This window comes from Ciona robusta, chromosome 9 (genome assembly GCF_009617815.1).
Source record: "Ciona robusta chromosome 9, ASM961781v2".
Taxonomy (NCBI): Eukaryota; Metazoa; Chordata; class Ascidiacea; order Phlebobranchia; family Cionidae; genus Ciona; species Ciona robusta.
Genome location: NC_143243.1, coordinates 3,042,534 through 3,058,786, shown reverse-complemented (window position 1 = coordinate 3,058,786; position 16,253 = coordinate 3,042,534). Strand labels below are relative to the sequence as shown.

The window sequence follows — 16,253 nt, the reverse complement described above, 5'->3', positions numbered from 1 at the left end:
TACATAAAGGTCTTTGTACTGTGCGCATTTTTAAATAAAATAATTAATTCTACGGCGAACGGTCTGCACCGAATATTAATCATTTATATATTGATGTCCTTATATAGCGCGAAACATGTGCACGAATACAAAGACAAGAAACATTTTAAAGCAAGGCAAAGCCTCGGCATTGTTACACTGGGGTCGCATTGTTTTAATCTCATTATTATATCATTCGGTTACAGGAAAAGCGCAAAGCTGTGATGTGCGGCTGTCACAAACATGTAAACCTTTTTTTAAAAACGATTAATTCTGCAGCAAAAGTACGTCACAAAGTATTAGGTATATACTATGGTTAGTTAGACCATTACTAATTTGAAGCAATCATATAGTAACCACGTGGTGGCAGCATCGACGGTTAAGTCTAATATATCATTTGCTTAATTGCTTCTCTTATTACAGTTTTAAACCCCAACAAACAACAGTACGACAGTAAATATAGCTGTAACTCCTCTTGTTGGAAATACAAGAGTTAGAGATATGCTTTTTTGCAGTTTCTTTGCGTCACACTATAAAACCTATATATTTTACGAGTTACCAAGTATGTTACTTAGTGGGTAATTGTTATTTTGTTATATATATATGATACATATTGTATGACTGACAATTTAGAAAACCGATAAGTGACAATGTCTTCCCCAAGAACATTTATCCGCCCACAATAGTAGCAGCGAGGTGCTGTCTTGAATCTATATTCTCTAGGTTGTACCGCGTCACCGGAGATTATTGTGTATATACCAATAAAAGTTTAAGTATTGGGGTTTTAAATATTATGCATTTAAACAATGGCTGTAAAACAACCATTCAATCACAGACGGCAGTCTGAATACAGGAAAGCGTATGTTACGTAAAGTGTGGTCCAAGACGCTGCTCTAACGACCTACCGCGACTGACCAGACTGATGTAGGATTTCTTAACAGTTTAATGACAAACACATATATATAATAAAACGATTAGAACGGTACGGATAATGATCAAATACCAACGTTTTGACCACGACTATCAAATATACCAACGTTCTAAACACGGTAATTCAATACACCAACACAACGTTCCTAAACCATACCCACAACGAGAACTGCAGATCGTACACAATGCTCGGATGTAGGAAGCAGGAGAAAAAGGCACACTCGCGCTACCAAGATCAATCATGCTCAAATTAAGGTGGTTTAGCGCGAGACGTATCAACCAAACACAAAAGTAATTAACAAAGGAAGCAAAACCAGAAACAGTGCAGAAAACACCACAGCAAAACGCAGAAAGAAACATTTTTTCCTGCCAGAAAACGTTTCAGAGTTCTTCGAAGAAAGGACCTCTTCTTAAAGACAAAAGGATTTTTTAATATCTGAAAAAAGGTTTCACAGTTCTTGAAAGAAGGGGATTCTTCTTCGTTATATGACGGGACTTCTCCTTACAGACAAAAGGTTCGGTAATTTCTGCGAAAACGTTTTATGGTTCTTAACGTTTAATACCTCCATTCAGACATTTTTAGACGTTTAATACCCACAAGCTCTGTAATAAAAACCGCCTTCTGGTTACAAAACTAATAAAAAAAATTAAGAAATGAAATTTTTGTTGGAAACACCACGTTTAACAAATAGAAATTAAAGACATGTTTTTATATATTATCTAAGAAAACGTTTCAGAGTTCTTTAAAGAAGGGTCTTCTTCTTCGTAAGTTAAAGGACTCCGGAAAATAACGAAATTGGGGCGTCAAAGACTTATATGGCAAAAATGAGGGAATTTTAAGATTCAGCATTTAATTCAAAATTGCGAAAGAAACTCATGAAATATTTTAAACTAAGCTTTTTTGTAAAAATATATTATTATGTCGCAATTCCTATGAGAAAGTTGCTGCAGCAATAATACAGAGACAAAGTCTCACGGCAGAGTGGAAAAAAACGTGAAGAAATTAATAATATGCAGTAAGGCGGGGGAAGGCAATGCAAATTTATTTTGGTACATTCCTTTCCGCCGCAACCCATCTTTTGGAAACACCACATTTTTACAAATGAAAATTAGAGACATGTTTCTTTGCAGCGTTTTTGGGTCCACGCTAAAGCACAAGCTCTCAAACGTTACAAAAATGATTTAAATTTTTGTTTAGAACACGCGTGTCTCCATTACACTGCGTTGAAGATTATAACGAAATCGTCTTGTGTTATCTAAAAGCTGCATAAAACAGCACACGTTCTACTTTTGACACACATTGCATACGCAGTACATATGCTGGTACATACATCTAGATACCAATAGGAGTTTAAGTAAAATGTTATGCATTTAAACGATAAGAATGTTGAATATGATATAGTACAGGGTAAGGTAAGATGGGACACCTTTAGCACATAATACCCAAATATCCTGATAGTGTTTAGAACAATTAGCAATGGTCTATAAGGATTGTATAAGGATACGATTTTATAACTTTTTAAATGTTCTTTGTTTACTACTAATTGGGAGGAGAAAATAGAATAAAAAGGTGTTTAATCTTCCGCCACCCTACTAGAACTTATGTGACTGTACAAAACAACCCTTCAATCATAGACGGCAGTCTCAATTTTAAGAAAGCATGATTCACATGAAAGACAATGGTGGCAGCGACTCGACTTGAATCTGTATCCTCTTGGTTATAGGCAAGCGGACTAACCATTTGCCCCACACGGCGCAAGGGGATTTTGGTGTAATTATACCATTATGAGTTTTTTTTCCATCACATACGGCCGTCTCAATACAGGAAAGCATATTTCCTGCCAAAGATATTATCTGCGAAAACGTTTCTGAGTTCTTAAAAGAAGGGATTTTTTTTTCGTAAATCAGGAGGCACCAGATGTTTTTACGTGTTTAGAAATCCCACGTTTGTAATAAAAAGCGGCGAGTTTTGGTAGGAATCATCTCTTCATTCAGAAGTCAACAAAGTGAGTGGTTGGTTGGTTTTACTTGAGTTTTTTGACTAATATTTGTTTCTGCAGATGAATAAGTCGGCACTTCTACTCTTGCTTGTCATCGGACTCCTCGTCCTCACCGAAACTACACATGCTTTTGCACTTACTCGTCGTCGTAATACACCACGTCCTTGGAATCAAATGCAAGAAGGTGAGCATTAAAGAATGATGCAGTTTACAAGTGCGTGACTGGTATGGCAAATATCGAATTAAAAACGTCAAGTGAAATCAGCATTGATTATTATCTTAATACTTTTATATTCGTTATAGCTTGCAAACGAATGTTGTAATTTGTATTTACGACGTAATTCGTAACTACAACCAAAAAACACAAGGAAATGATAATTATTTATCTAGTGCGTTAAGCTATTTGTTTGTTTCGTAATAGCACATTAAAATGAAAGGAACAACGAAATATTATGCTCAAAATTCGCAACTTATTTGTGTATTTTGTGACTATCATAATTCAACCATAGCTCCTGTCATAATTTATAACAAATTTTACACCATTTTAGCTAATCAAGCTGAGGATACTAGTGCATCACGAAGTTATGAAAGTTTGACGATTTAAAGTGCAAAATACTTGCTGTCGATATCAATAAACCAACATGCATATACACGTCTATGTGTTTTTAAGCAATCGATATATTTGTTAAATTTAAATAAATTAATGAAAAATTTTTATATATGGCTGATAATTGGGACAACCCATTATTGACCACTGGGTTGGAGCAATTGCCGTTAAGTGTCTTGCTCAAGGACACATATACGCCCACAATGGTAGCAGCGACGGGCCTTGAATCTATTACCTATTGGTTACAGGCAAGCGCGATAACCCAGAAATGATAATTATTTATCTAACGTGTTAAAAGTGCATATGACACGGCCAGACTACTTTGCTTAAAATTAAAGGTGGGCCATATTTTTATTGCAGTTTTTGTTAAAATACATGTTTTTTAATAGTTGAGTTGTAATCGGCGTAGCTCATAACAGATTACAGTAGCCAGGCCCCGCGATTGGCCGTTAAACAACGCCCCGGACAAAACCGCCGTTATCTAACGTAACATTATCGTTACGAAACACAATACGCAAACTTTATGCATGAAATTATATTTTGATAAAGCATAACTTTAAAATTTGTATTCAATGATTAGTCAACCGCTACACTGTGGTGTGCGGCTGTCACAAAAATGTAAAACGTTATTTAAAAAAAAGAATAATTCTGCAGCGTCACAGAATATTAAGTGTAGGCTACTATGGTTATTAGACCATCAATAATTTAAAGAAATGACTGAGTAACCGCGTGGTGGCACTACCGAGCTTTAAGTCTGATATGCTTAGCTAAGTTGCCTCTTTTGAATGAAACTTACTTTATCCTAGCCGGTGTCGTGATATATTAGTTTCAATTGATATATTTGTACCGGGCGCTATGGCGCATGCAGCGAGACGCTACTGCGCATGCGCAACAGCTCGGAACAAATACAATAGGAGCTCTAATAAATACGTACCGACTGAAAAAAAATCCGGGGAAAAATATTACATAACTAGCATAAACTTTTTCTAGGCTACAAATAACATACCCAGTGTAACCATCTTGAGTTGTGCGCATGCGCAATAGCGCCCGGTAAAAATGTATCAAAAAGAATATATTACGACACCGGAAAATGACAGTCGTTCTGTTTCATACACCTCGCGCCAGCTCACGAATTACCAAGTATGTTATTTTGTGGTTGTTTATGTGTTTTTTTTGTCAATTTTTTTCTTTTTATTTATGGATGATAATTTGACATCCCATTAGTGACCACTGGGTTGGAGCAATTCCCGTTAAGTGTCTTGCCCAAGGACACATACGCCCACAATGGTGGCAACGATGAGTCTAAAACCCATTAGGCCTACCTTTGGTTCGAGGCAGGCGCGCTAACCAACTGTGGTATGGCGCTCTTGTTACAGTTTTAAACCCAAACAAACAATAAGATGACAATAAAAATTAACTTTATAAGAACCATTATTGAAACTGTAACTCCTCTTGTTGGAAACACCACTTTTTTACAAATAAAAGTTAAAGACATGCTTGTGTCTAGAATCGATATTTATGCGACGTCACTGGAGATTATGGTGTTGGTATATATATATCAATAAAACGTGATGCTTTTAAACAATAAGAATGTTGGATATTATAACTCATGTGACTGTAAAAAACAACCATTCGACCACAGACGGTGTCTCAATACAGGAAAGCATATTTCCTCCCAATATTTTCTGCAAAAACGTTTCAGGGTTTTATTTTCAGAGACAAAATGTTTAGCAATATCTGCGAAAATGTTTTAGAGTTTCTATAATAAAAATCAACACAAATATGAAGGGACTTCTTATTAAAGACAAGGAGTATCGGTGATTTTTAGGCGTTTAATATATCCAACTTCTGTAAATATTTAATGTTAAGAATTCATTGTAAAATAATATTTTGTGTTGCTATTGCTATGAGGAAACTGGGACCCTTTTAAATACCGCAGTACACCAGTGCCCCTGTCGCAGAAATCTGATTCCCCTAGAAAACTGGTTCCCATAGGCTACGTATAGCTTATTTTATAAGGAATTTAAAACTCTGTTTCCGACTAAAAATAACAGTTGTTAGATGCGACATACTTCGTAAGTTTATGTTTAAGGATTTATCTTTTTAATAGAAATGTGTGCTGTATTTTTACCACGGCCTACCAGAGAGAGATATATCTCTAGTAGGCGGTGATTTTAACTTAAATTATACATTATGACGTATAACCAGTGACCACTACCAATAACACGTCATCAACAATGAAAAAGTGTGACAAAACCTACATAAAAATGTACCGTGTCTACGCATGCGCAGTAGCCAGTGGGAACCAGACTTCCGCGACACCCCCAGTGCCTCCAGTGCAATAAGCCTGTGAAACTAATGTATCGCCACGTTTACATTGTTTTGAGCTGAACGACATAATAAATGTTTATGACATCACAACACATATTAAAACTGCACAAGCATTTATTTATTAATTAAATGGTACACAACTATATACATATATGTACTCACGTAAAGAACAAAACATAAAACTAATAAAATACAAAATATCTGCCCCTCCCGTATGTCAGTTCCCAGGTACGTTCCTAATTAATTTTACCAACGCATGCAACAAGGCACCCTTTTATAACGGTTGTCGTCGACATCACCGTCAATGACGCAAGGGTTTTTATATTTTACTGTTTCTGAAGCTCCATATGACAACTGAACAAACGATGTCTATATGTCAACTTTTTAATAAAACTGTTCTGGCAATGATACGATTTTATTCCAATGTTTCGAAGTCGTCTTCATCATGCTAAATCCATTTACCTTAATGCAGGCGACCTTAATAGAATGTCGAAAACGTTGGAATAAAATCGTATCATTGCCAGAACAGTAAAAACACGTGCGTCATTGACGGTGAGGTCGATGACAACCGTTATAAAACGGGAACTGACAAGTTAACCAACTGCGCCACGGCTCTGGGGATTTTGGTGTATTTATACCATTAAGGGTTTGGGTATTGTGGTTTAAAATGTTATTCATCCAAAGAACAAGAATGTTGAATATTATAACAGATGTGACTGTGTAAAACAACCATTCGATAACAGACGGCAGTGACAATACAGGAAAGCACATTTCCTGCCATAATATTATCTGCGAATACGTTATAAATTTTTGAAAAATGCTGGGAACGTTTGTAACAAAAAGCGGCGAGTTTTGGTAGGAATCATCTCTTCATTCAGAAGTCAACAAAGTGAGTGGTTGGTTGGTTTTACTTGAGTTTTTTGACTAATATTTGTTTCTGCAGATGAATAAGTCAGCACTTCTACTCTTGCTTGTCATCGGACTCCTCGTCCTCACCGAAACGAAGGCGGACTCCGTTCAAGTTCACCCTGGTCCTCCCGCACGTCGACGATGGACAAGATGGAACCAAATGGACACAGAAACCCGTAAGCGCTAAAATTTAAATAGTTTTGTTGGTAAGATTAACTACAAGGATTACGTCAAGATGATTACATACTATATATAGTAAACATATTGGTTTATTTATCTATTCGAATATGGCTGAAAATTATAACAACCACAATTAACGACTATATAATAGGTTGGGTCAATTGTCGTTAAAGGTGTTATCCAAGAATACGTCAACAGCGGTAGCACCATCGAGCTTTGATACCGTAACCTCCAGGCTATAAAAGCATATATTTATATAGTAATGATGGGTAGGGTAAGATTGTACCATATTTTTAGCACCTAAATACCATATTTCCTGATCGTGTTTTGAACAATACAAAACGATCTTTTAGAGTTGCGGAGGCTATATAGGCTCGTCGCTGCTACCATTGTGGTCATATGTGTCCTTGAGCAAGATAATTAACGGTAATTGCTCCAACCCAGTGGTCACTGATGGGTTGTCCAAATTATCAGCCATACATAAAAAAATCCCATTAAAAATAATCACCTACAGAGTAACGTATAATTCGTAAGCAGGCACGAGGTGTATGAAACATAACACCTGTGTTTAACGACTGCCATTTTCCTGCCACGTGAGGATAAAGTAAGTTACACTCATTCATTACATTTAGCTTACTCCAGCAACTTAATATAATGTGTGTTCCGTTTCAGTTGAAGATCTGAGTGAAATTCTTAACTCAGATGAAGATTTTGAATAAACCAACAGATGTAATAAATTCAGTTCGCTGGTTTCAATAAACTATGATCAATATACACTTGTTTGATATTTTTACTCTCTAATTCGCTGCTTCCAAAACATGTCTACGAGTGGAAAAAAACTCATTAGATTTAAAATAGAACATTATCAAAAAAGAATAAACATTTTTATCGTTTAACAACAGAGATTATGGTGTATATATATCAATAAGAGTTTGGGTATTGTGGTTTTAAATAATATGCATTCAAACAACAAGAACGTTGAATATTATAACTCATGTGACTGTACAAAACAACCCTTCGATCAGAGACGGCAGTTTCAATACAGGAAAGCGTATTTCCTGCCAAAGATATTGTCTACAAAAACGTTTCAGAGTTCCTAAAAAAAATACATCTTCTTAGATACAAAAGTTTTGGTAATATCTGCGAAAACTTGTCAGAGTTCTTAGAAAAACGGATTTTTTATTAAAGACAAAAGTTTTGGCAATATCTGCGAAAACGTGTCAGAGTTCTTGAAAGAAGAAAATGCTGATAAAGTGTTTAGCAATATATGCAAAAATGTTTTAGATTTTCTGTAATAAACATCGACACAGATATGAAGGGACTTCTTCTTAGAGACAAAAGGTTTCGCTATTATCTGCGAAAATGTTTCAGAGTTCTTGAAAGAAGGAAATTCTTCTTCGAGGGACTTCTTCTTCAACACAAAAGGCTTTGGAAATTTTTAGGCGTTTAATATTCTCAACTTCTGTAATAAAAATTGGCGATTTCTGGTACAAAATTAATAAAATTTGAGAAGAGGCTTGACAAAAATTGGTGTATTTTAAGATTCAATATTCAATTGGGAATTACGAAAGGAAAATCATAAAATATTGCATTTATTGTAAAAACAATGCAGTTATGTTGCTATTTATATGGGAAAACTGTGTGTATTGTACACATAAATAAAAAGGGTAGAACGCGCAACTGCTCAAAACCGTGATACATTCTTTTTTCCGTTCATGTGGCCGCGAACTCCGTCTTCATTTCGCTTGGTCTCCATTGTAAAAGATAGCCGTACATTGGTTTTAGGAAGGTTTAGCTGTTTATTTCAAAATCGACACCAACTTTTCCAGTTTATTATGCTAGTTTAGTTTTTTAGGGAGGTAGGTTAGCGCTTTAGTTTATCGCTTATTTGAGGAATTCAATTATTTAATAAATTTAATTAAAAACTTTCAAACAAACGGTTTGTTAGAAATATATATATTCTTAGAAATGTTTATTTCTGCCTATAAATTTAAGTTAAAGTAAAAAAAACGAAGACAAACTAAACGCCCTGAATTTCACTGACTGCAATAGTATACGGGAACGACCCGCGAAAGAGAGTGTGTAATTAGTGATGCGCGTTCTATTCTTTTTTATTTTTGTGATATTATACGACTATTTATATATATTACATGACTGATAATTTAGACAACTTATTATAGTGACCATTGGGTTGTAGTAATTGCCTTTGAGTGTCTTCCCCAAGCTGACAATGGTGGCAGCGACTCGCCTTGAATCTATAGCCTCTTGGTTATAGGCAGGCGGACTAATCATTTGCCCCACACACGGCGCAATGGGATTTTGGTGTACTTATACCAATAAGAGTTTGGGTATTTTGGTTTAAAATGTTAGGCATTCAAACAACAAGAATGTTGAATATAATAACTCATGTAACTGTGTAAAACAACTCTACCATCACATACGGCCGTCTCAATACAGGAAAGCATATTTCCTGCCAAAGATATTATCTGCGAAAACGTTTCAGAGTTCCTAAAAGAAAGGATCGCTTCTTGGAAACAAAGGTTTTTTTGATATCTGCGAAAACGTGTTAGAGTTCTTAATAGAGGGGAATTTTTATTAGAGACAAAAGTTTTGGTAATATTCGGGTAAATGTTTCAGAGTTCTTGAAAGAGGGGGATTCTTCTTTGAGATATGAACAGACTTCTTTTTAGAGACAAAAGGCTCCGGAAATACGTAGCCGTTTAATATTCTTAACTTCTGCCATAAAAATCGGCGAGTTTTGGTACGAATTGATAAAATTTGGGGCGTCAAAAACTTATGACCATTAAAATTGGGACTATTTTAAGATTCAGCATTTAATTGGGAATTGCAAAATAAAGAAAATCATGAATGTAACTTAAGAATGAATGTAACTTATACTTTATCTTAGCGTGGCCAGAAAACGACAGTCGTTATCACACGGGTTTAACACATCGTGCCAGTTTACGAGTTAACCATGTATATGTTACTTTGTGGGTAATTATTTCTTTTGATTTTTTTGATTTTTTTATGTATGGCTGATAATTTGAACAACCCATTAGTGACCACTGGGTTGAAGCAGATGCCGTTAAGTGTCTTGCTCAAGAACACATACGCCCACAATGGTAGCAGCGTCGAGCTTTGAACCCATTGACTCTGGGTTACAGGTAGGCGCGCTAAGCACTGTGCCACGGCGCTGGACAAATCATAAAATATTTAATGCATCCATTGTAAAAATAACATTGTTATGTTGCTACTGCTATGGGAAAACTGTGTATATTGTACGACAAATATGACTGAGATTTCAGACAACTGATTAGTGACCACTGGGTTACTGTAGTAACTGCCTTTGAGTGTCTTCCCCAAGCTGATAATGGTGGCAGCGACTCGCCTTGAATCTATAGCCTCTTGGTTATAGGCAGGCGGACTAACCATTTGCCCCACACGGCGCAAGGGGATTTTGGTGTACTTATACCATTAAGAGTTTGGGTATTGTGGTTTCAAATGTGATGCATTCAAACAACAAGAATGTTGAATATAATAACTCATGTAACTGTGTAAAACAACTCTACCATCACATACGGCCGTCTCAATACAGGAAAGCATATTTCCTGCCAAAGATATTATCTGCGAAAACGTTTCAGAGTTCCTAAAAGAAAGGATCTCTTCTTGGAAACAAAGGTTTTTTTGATATCTGCGAAAACGTGTTAGAGTTCTTAAAAGAAGGGAATTTTTATTAGAGACAAAAGTTTTGGTAATATTCGGGTAAATGTTTCAGAGCTCTTGAAAGAGGGGGATTCTTCTTTGAGATATGAACAGACTTCTTTTTAGAGACAAAAGGGTCCGGAAATACATAGCCGTTTAACTTCTTAACTTCTGCCATAAAAATCGGCGAGTTTTGGTACGAATTGATAAAATTTGGAGCGTCAAAAACTTATGACCATTAAAATTGGGACTATTTTAAGATTCAGCATTTAATTGGGAATTGCTGTAACGTCAAAATCACCTCACTGTATTCAGTTAATGTGTTTTCTCCGTTTTGTGTTTCTTTTGAGTTCTTTTACGTGTTTCTGCTGATTGTTTTTTCTCACATTCCTTCTCCCGTAATTGCCGGCGTATATTGTGTCACGTGAGCGGCTGCAGGCATGCCGAGGCGCGGCCGCTTGAAAAAGCGAGAACGTGGCTAGTTCTCTCTTGGGTTTCTTACCGTTTACAACTGTTTTTAGATGCTCTGTATGCTGACTTCCCGTTGCTTCTTTAGCAAGTTTTATATTTCGTTGTAGCTTCAGCAAGTTTTATACGTGTACAACTATAGCTTTTATCGCCTTCAACTAAAACGCATATTGTATATTCAGTGGGATTGTGAGTAGGTCTAGCGGTAGGCCGTTAAAGCAGGGTGCCTGAACTTCCCTAACGAAAAATTCTCGTTACAAATTGGCGATCCTGCTTTAACCCTGTTATCGCTTTATAACTCACAATTTTACTGCGAGGGAGAGCTTCGCTGATTTTATATTAACCTTCTTTTGGTTGCGCCTTCGCTATGTCTTTTAACTTTTTAATGTCTCCTCCCACGTTTAATCCAACCCAAAATATCGACGACTTTATTAACGTATTTACTTCGTATTGTGAAAGCGTCAAAGCGACCGAAGACGTGCGACGTCATATGTTCTTGACTGCAATAGACGCGGATCTTCGCTGGCAAATTCAAGGCAAGGATAAAAGCGTGTTTTCCTTGTCGCTAGAGACTATCCTGCTGCGGGCACGTAACGCAAAGTCAGACAAGAGCATGTTAGCCATTCGCCGAAACGAACTGTTCAACCGGAGGCAAGACGCGCGCGAGAGCAATAAAGATTTCGTATATTCAGTGAAGTCTATGGGAAACCTTGCTTATCCAGAAGAAAGCCCCGCAAAGGACGAGGTCATGTATCTCGCACTTATTAACGGACTCCATGATAGGCAGCTAGCGCAAACAATACCACAAAAGTTGGATTATGCGCGGGAATTTTGGCTCGCTGCCCAAGTTGTTTTAACGAACGACAATTCTAACACGTCACTTGAGGCAATGCCTGTCGATCGTGCAACGAGTATGACGACGGCAGACCACCGAAATGAATTATCCGTCATCCTTACAAAGCTAAGTGAAATGGAACGAGAGTCGATAAGAAAGTCCACCGACATCGGGAATGTCTTGGCAAAGCTACGCTCAGACCTTGATCAAGTAAAACAGCAGCGTTTGGAAGTACGATCAGCATCACGACAAACGTATGGGAATGATTACGGACCAAGATGGCCAAACCGAAATACATACAATCGTCACGGCAACTTCAATAATCGTAAGTGTTTTAATTGTGGTCGAATGGGTCACGTACGGGCAGAGTGTGTGAGTAAGGATAAAGCAACCAAAACCAGTGACCAAACAAACCGTAACAACAACGAAACTACTCGTTTTAATATTTCCAGACCACCAATCATGATGTCGGATAACGCTTCGAAACCCGACAAAGTTTTCAACCTTAAAGATCCCCGGAAACGTCAGACTTTTCAAGTAGGCCAAACTCGATTTAGCGATCGAAAGCGTTTTGTTAATATTTTGTTGGGTGCTACGCCGATGTGCGCACTTGTCGACACAGGCGCTGACATTTGCATAATGAAGCAAGAGTCGTTTGAGGTTTGGTCCCGAGACAATCTCAACCCTACTCGGCTACTACCCATTCCTCCCGGTAATCGATTCGTTGGAGCAAATGGGAATAGCCTGAACGTAACTGGCACCGCAATATTACCCATTACAGTGGGCAGTAAAACTTTGGACCTAAATGTTTACATTGCTACAGATATTACACACAATTTCATGTTGGGATTGGATTTCTTGCAAGACCAACAGTGCCGGTTGTGTTACGATGCTCAAACTTTATCGATCGGGGATTGCTCCATCCCACTGCTATCGAAACCGTTCCTTCCCCATCAAACGGACATTTGCTTGACGGAGGATTTGATTGTTCCCGGTCACACCGAGGTACGTGTGTCTTGTAAAGTCTGGCATGTACCCAATGAAGATAATGTACCCAGTATGCCGGTTTTTATCGAACGCATTGAGAATTTTACGGAAAAGTTTGATATTTTATCAGCCAACTGCGTAACAACTTGCAAGAACAACCGCGCAAGCATTCGCCTTGCTAACCTGACAGACGAGAACGTGCAATCGACAAACGGCGTACGTATCGCTTCCGATACCCCAGTTTCTGCCATGGGAAACATAAATCGCGTAATCCCAGGAACGTGTGTGATACTAGGTAACTCCAACTTATCTTCCAACTGCACGTGTTGCAAGCAATTCACCTCCACAACAAAGGTGGAAAGTTTGTCGGTGGAGCGTAGGACGGGTACTAAAGAGGTCGACGCCCACTGGAACGCCATCGTTGAAGGTGTCACTCTCGGAGACGCGATCACCCCCAAACAAAAAAATCAGGTGTGGAGCATGCTTAAAAACTATACTAAAGCTTTTTCTACTAATCAGACTGATTTGGGTTCCACTGATCTGGTAGAACACACGATCGACACCGGAAATGCCAAGCCTGTTCGACAAGCCCATAGGAGGATGGGACACCATGGAAAAAAACAAGTCGAACAGATCCTGCAAGGAATGTTGAGTCAAAAGTTAATACGACCCTCTACTTCACCTTGGTCAAGCGCGATCGTACTGGTGAAAAAGAAGTCCGATTCGCGTGAGAAAACCGCCTTTGCCAGCCACATGGGGTTGTTCGAGTTCAATGTAATGCCCATGGGCCTTTGCAACGCTGCCGGTAGCTTTCAAAGATGAGAATTGTTTTAAGTGGGACCGAGTGGCAAGGAGTCCTTGCCTATTTAGACGACATCATTATATATGCCCAAACGTTCGAGGAACATTTGCAAAAGCTGGGTGATGTACTTTTTCGTATAGTCTCCGCTGGTTTGACACTAAAACCTACAAAATGTTCCATTTTTCAGGGAAAGGTAAATTTTCTGGGACATGTCGTGTCCAAGGACGGAATATCTTGCGATCCCGAAAAAGTACGCTCAGTTACGGAATGGCCGGTTCCAAAGAGTGTGAAGCACGTAAGACAATTTGTGGGCCTTACATCCTATTATAGGAAATTTGTTAAAAATTACGCTAAAGTAGCCGCCCCACTTTACAAACTCACAGAAAAAAACAAAAGGTTTTCCTGGAACGATGACTGCCAAACAGCATTCACCACATTAAAACATTCCTTAACCACCGCTCCAGTTTTGCAGTACCCAGATTTTAAGAAACCATTCTTATTGGACACGGATGCATCAGACGCTGCGATTGGTTGTGTGTTGGGCCAAGGCTTCGACGGCAAGGAACACGTAATCGCATACGGGAGCAGAACGCTCACTAAAGCGGAGAGGCATTACTCTACGACACGGAAGGAACTGTTAGCGGTGATTTTTGCTACTAAACTGTATCGCTGTTATTTACTCGGTTCTAGATTCCTTTTAAGAACTGATCACGCATCTCTAAGGTGGCTCTGGAAGTCTCGTGAACTTTACGGTCAATGCGCAAGATGGGTCGAACATCTGGCCGAGTACAACTTCGAGCTTCTCCATCGTCCGGGTAACAAACACGCAAATGCCGACGCTTTGAGTAGATTGGAAGGAGGGGAACAAGAGGAATGCCCGTACAAAGTCAACAAAGATGAGCACATCGAAGTCACATGCCAACCACTGAGGGTTGATAATATCAACTTACAACAACAACTTGGATATTCCAACGATGAAATGCACGCGGCACAGACGGAAGATCCTGATCTGACGATTGTTTGGCAATGGCTTAACCGCGGCGTGCGTCCAGCTTATAAGAAAGTGAAAAGCGCTAGCTTGTCAGTACGACACTACTGGGCTTTATTTAACAAGTTACTTCTTCACAATGACGTCATGTATATCCTGTCAAATACTACAACCCAACCCGGTGAAGAGATAGAGCGAGTTCTAGTACCGGAGAGTTTGGTGCAAACAGTGATCGCGTCACTACATGACCAGCCACTTGGGGGAGCCCATCTCGGCATCGGAAAAACAACGGCGAAAGTAGAAGAGAAGTTTTATTGGCCAGCTTGGAGGGAGGCAGTCGACACGTATTGTCGGAGGTGCTTCCAATGCGCTGTAAACAAGAAACCAACTCAAAGGATGCGTGCCCCGTTGAAACCATCAGACGAGAGTAGAGCCATGCAACGAATCGAAATCGACGTGCTCGGTCCGCTGACGATGACGAAGGGAGGATATCAATACATTCTGGTAGCGTGTGATTTATTCACAAAGTACGTCCGGGCTTGGCCTATGAGGCGCCAAACAGCAGCTGAGACTGCAAGTTTGCTTTTCCACCGTTGGTTTACGGTGCACGGAGTTCCTGAAGTTGTTCATTCCGACAGAGGTGGCAACTTTGAGAGTCAACTGTTCGCGGAACTGCTACAGCTGATGGGCAGCAAACGTAGCCGGACAACAAGTTACCATCCCGAAGGGCCACATTATCTACTTACCGGTCGGACACTGCGGTTACCAGCAGATCTGATTACAAAGGTACCAACGCATGATCACGAACCTTCGTATTCCGGTACACAACTGGAAGGCCTTCGTAACCGTCTGATGTTGGCAGAAGAAGTCGCACGTGAAACGCTTACACGACAGCGTTTGCGCATGGAGAAACAATACAACAAGAAACAACATGGTACAACATTTGAAATCGGAGATACGGTTTTACTGAACAACCCGGCCGTACCAGAAGGAAAATGTAGGAAATTCCATTTGCCGTATAAAGGGCCCTATACAGTGTTAGGAAGGAAGGGCGATGTTAATTATATTATCCGAGATGAAGCCGGGAACATACAGACAATACATTTTAACCGTTTAAAAAATTGCAGATTTAATAACACGGAGGTCCGGGAGCAAGAGCACGACGCAACGGCGACAGAAGATGAGATTGAGACGAACGGCGGAGATATGTACGCCCCCGTCACGGTATTGGCCAGCGCTCCGATGAGGCCCACCGGATCGTCTGGTGCGAACGTCCAGCCACCAGTGGGAGAGAACCGTCTCGATGCAGATAACAACACATCGACTAACAGAGCCCATCTTCAACGCTCCTGCAAAAGGACGCGGTTCTATCCCGAGGGAGAATGGGATATTTAAACACTTTTCAAAGGACACTCACGGTTTATTTTTTTAGTGCGCTGTTTGTTTATGTGTTTTTGCATCGCCCCACGGTTTATTTTATAGTTTGTTTACACTTT

General features: G+C 39.1%; 2 protein-coding genes and 2 long non-coding RNA genes across 4 annotated transcripts; all 4 read left to right on the top strand.

The window, feature by feature from the left end:
* Nucleotides 1-2,814: 2,814 nt before the first annotated feature.
* On the top strand, nt 2,815-3,600 carry LOC149730873 (uncharacterized). The gene is made up of 3 exons (XR_016385649.1): nt 2,815-2,954; nt 3,009-3,132; nt 3,497-3,600. It is a non-coding gene; the product is annotated as an uncharacterized LOC149730873 (long non-coding RNA).
* A 3,016-nt stretch (nt 3,601-6,616) lies between these two features.
* LOC149730872 (uncharacterized) lies at nt 6,617-7,749 on the top strand. Its single transcript, XR_016385648.1, has 3 exons — nt 6,617-6,775; nt 6,830-6,971; nt 7,648-7,749. It is a non-coding gene; the product is annotated as an uncharacterized LOC149730872 (long non-coding RNA).
* A 1,230-nt stretch (nt 7,750-8,979) lies between these two features.
* On the top strand, nt 8,980-16,002 carry LOC149730870 (uncharacterized). The gene is made up of 4 exons (XM_089884172.1): nt 8,980-12,305; nt 12,433-12,517; nt 12,804-12,985; nt 15,885-16,002. The coding sequence occupies exons 1-2, from the start codon at nt 11,513-11,515 to the stop codon at nt 12,444-12,446; spliced, it is 807 nt and encodes a 268-aa protein (XP_089740298.1). The 5' UTR covers nt 8,980-11,512; the 3' UTR covers nt 12,447-12,517; nt 12,804-12,985; nt 15,885-16,002.
* Nucleotides 12,995-13,789, top strand: LOC149730871 (uncharacterized). The gene has a single exon (XM_089884175.1). It carries the CDS (start codon nt 13,040-13,042, stop codon nt 13,787-13,789), a length of 750 nt encoding a protein of 249 aa, XP_089740301.1. The 5' UTR covers nt 12,995-13,039.
* Nucleotides 16,003-16,253: the final 251 nt, after the last annotated feature.

Bases quoted from the DNA above. Each gene is read 5' to 3' on its own strand.
- LOC149730870 (XM_089884172.1), top strand. From the start codon at position 11,513: ATGTCTTTTAACTTTTTAATGTCTCCTCCCACGTTTAATCCAACCCAA.
- LOC149730871 (XM_089884175.1), top strand. From the start codon at position 13,040: ATGCCGGTTTTTATCGAACGCATTGAGAATTTTACGGAAAAGTTTGAT.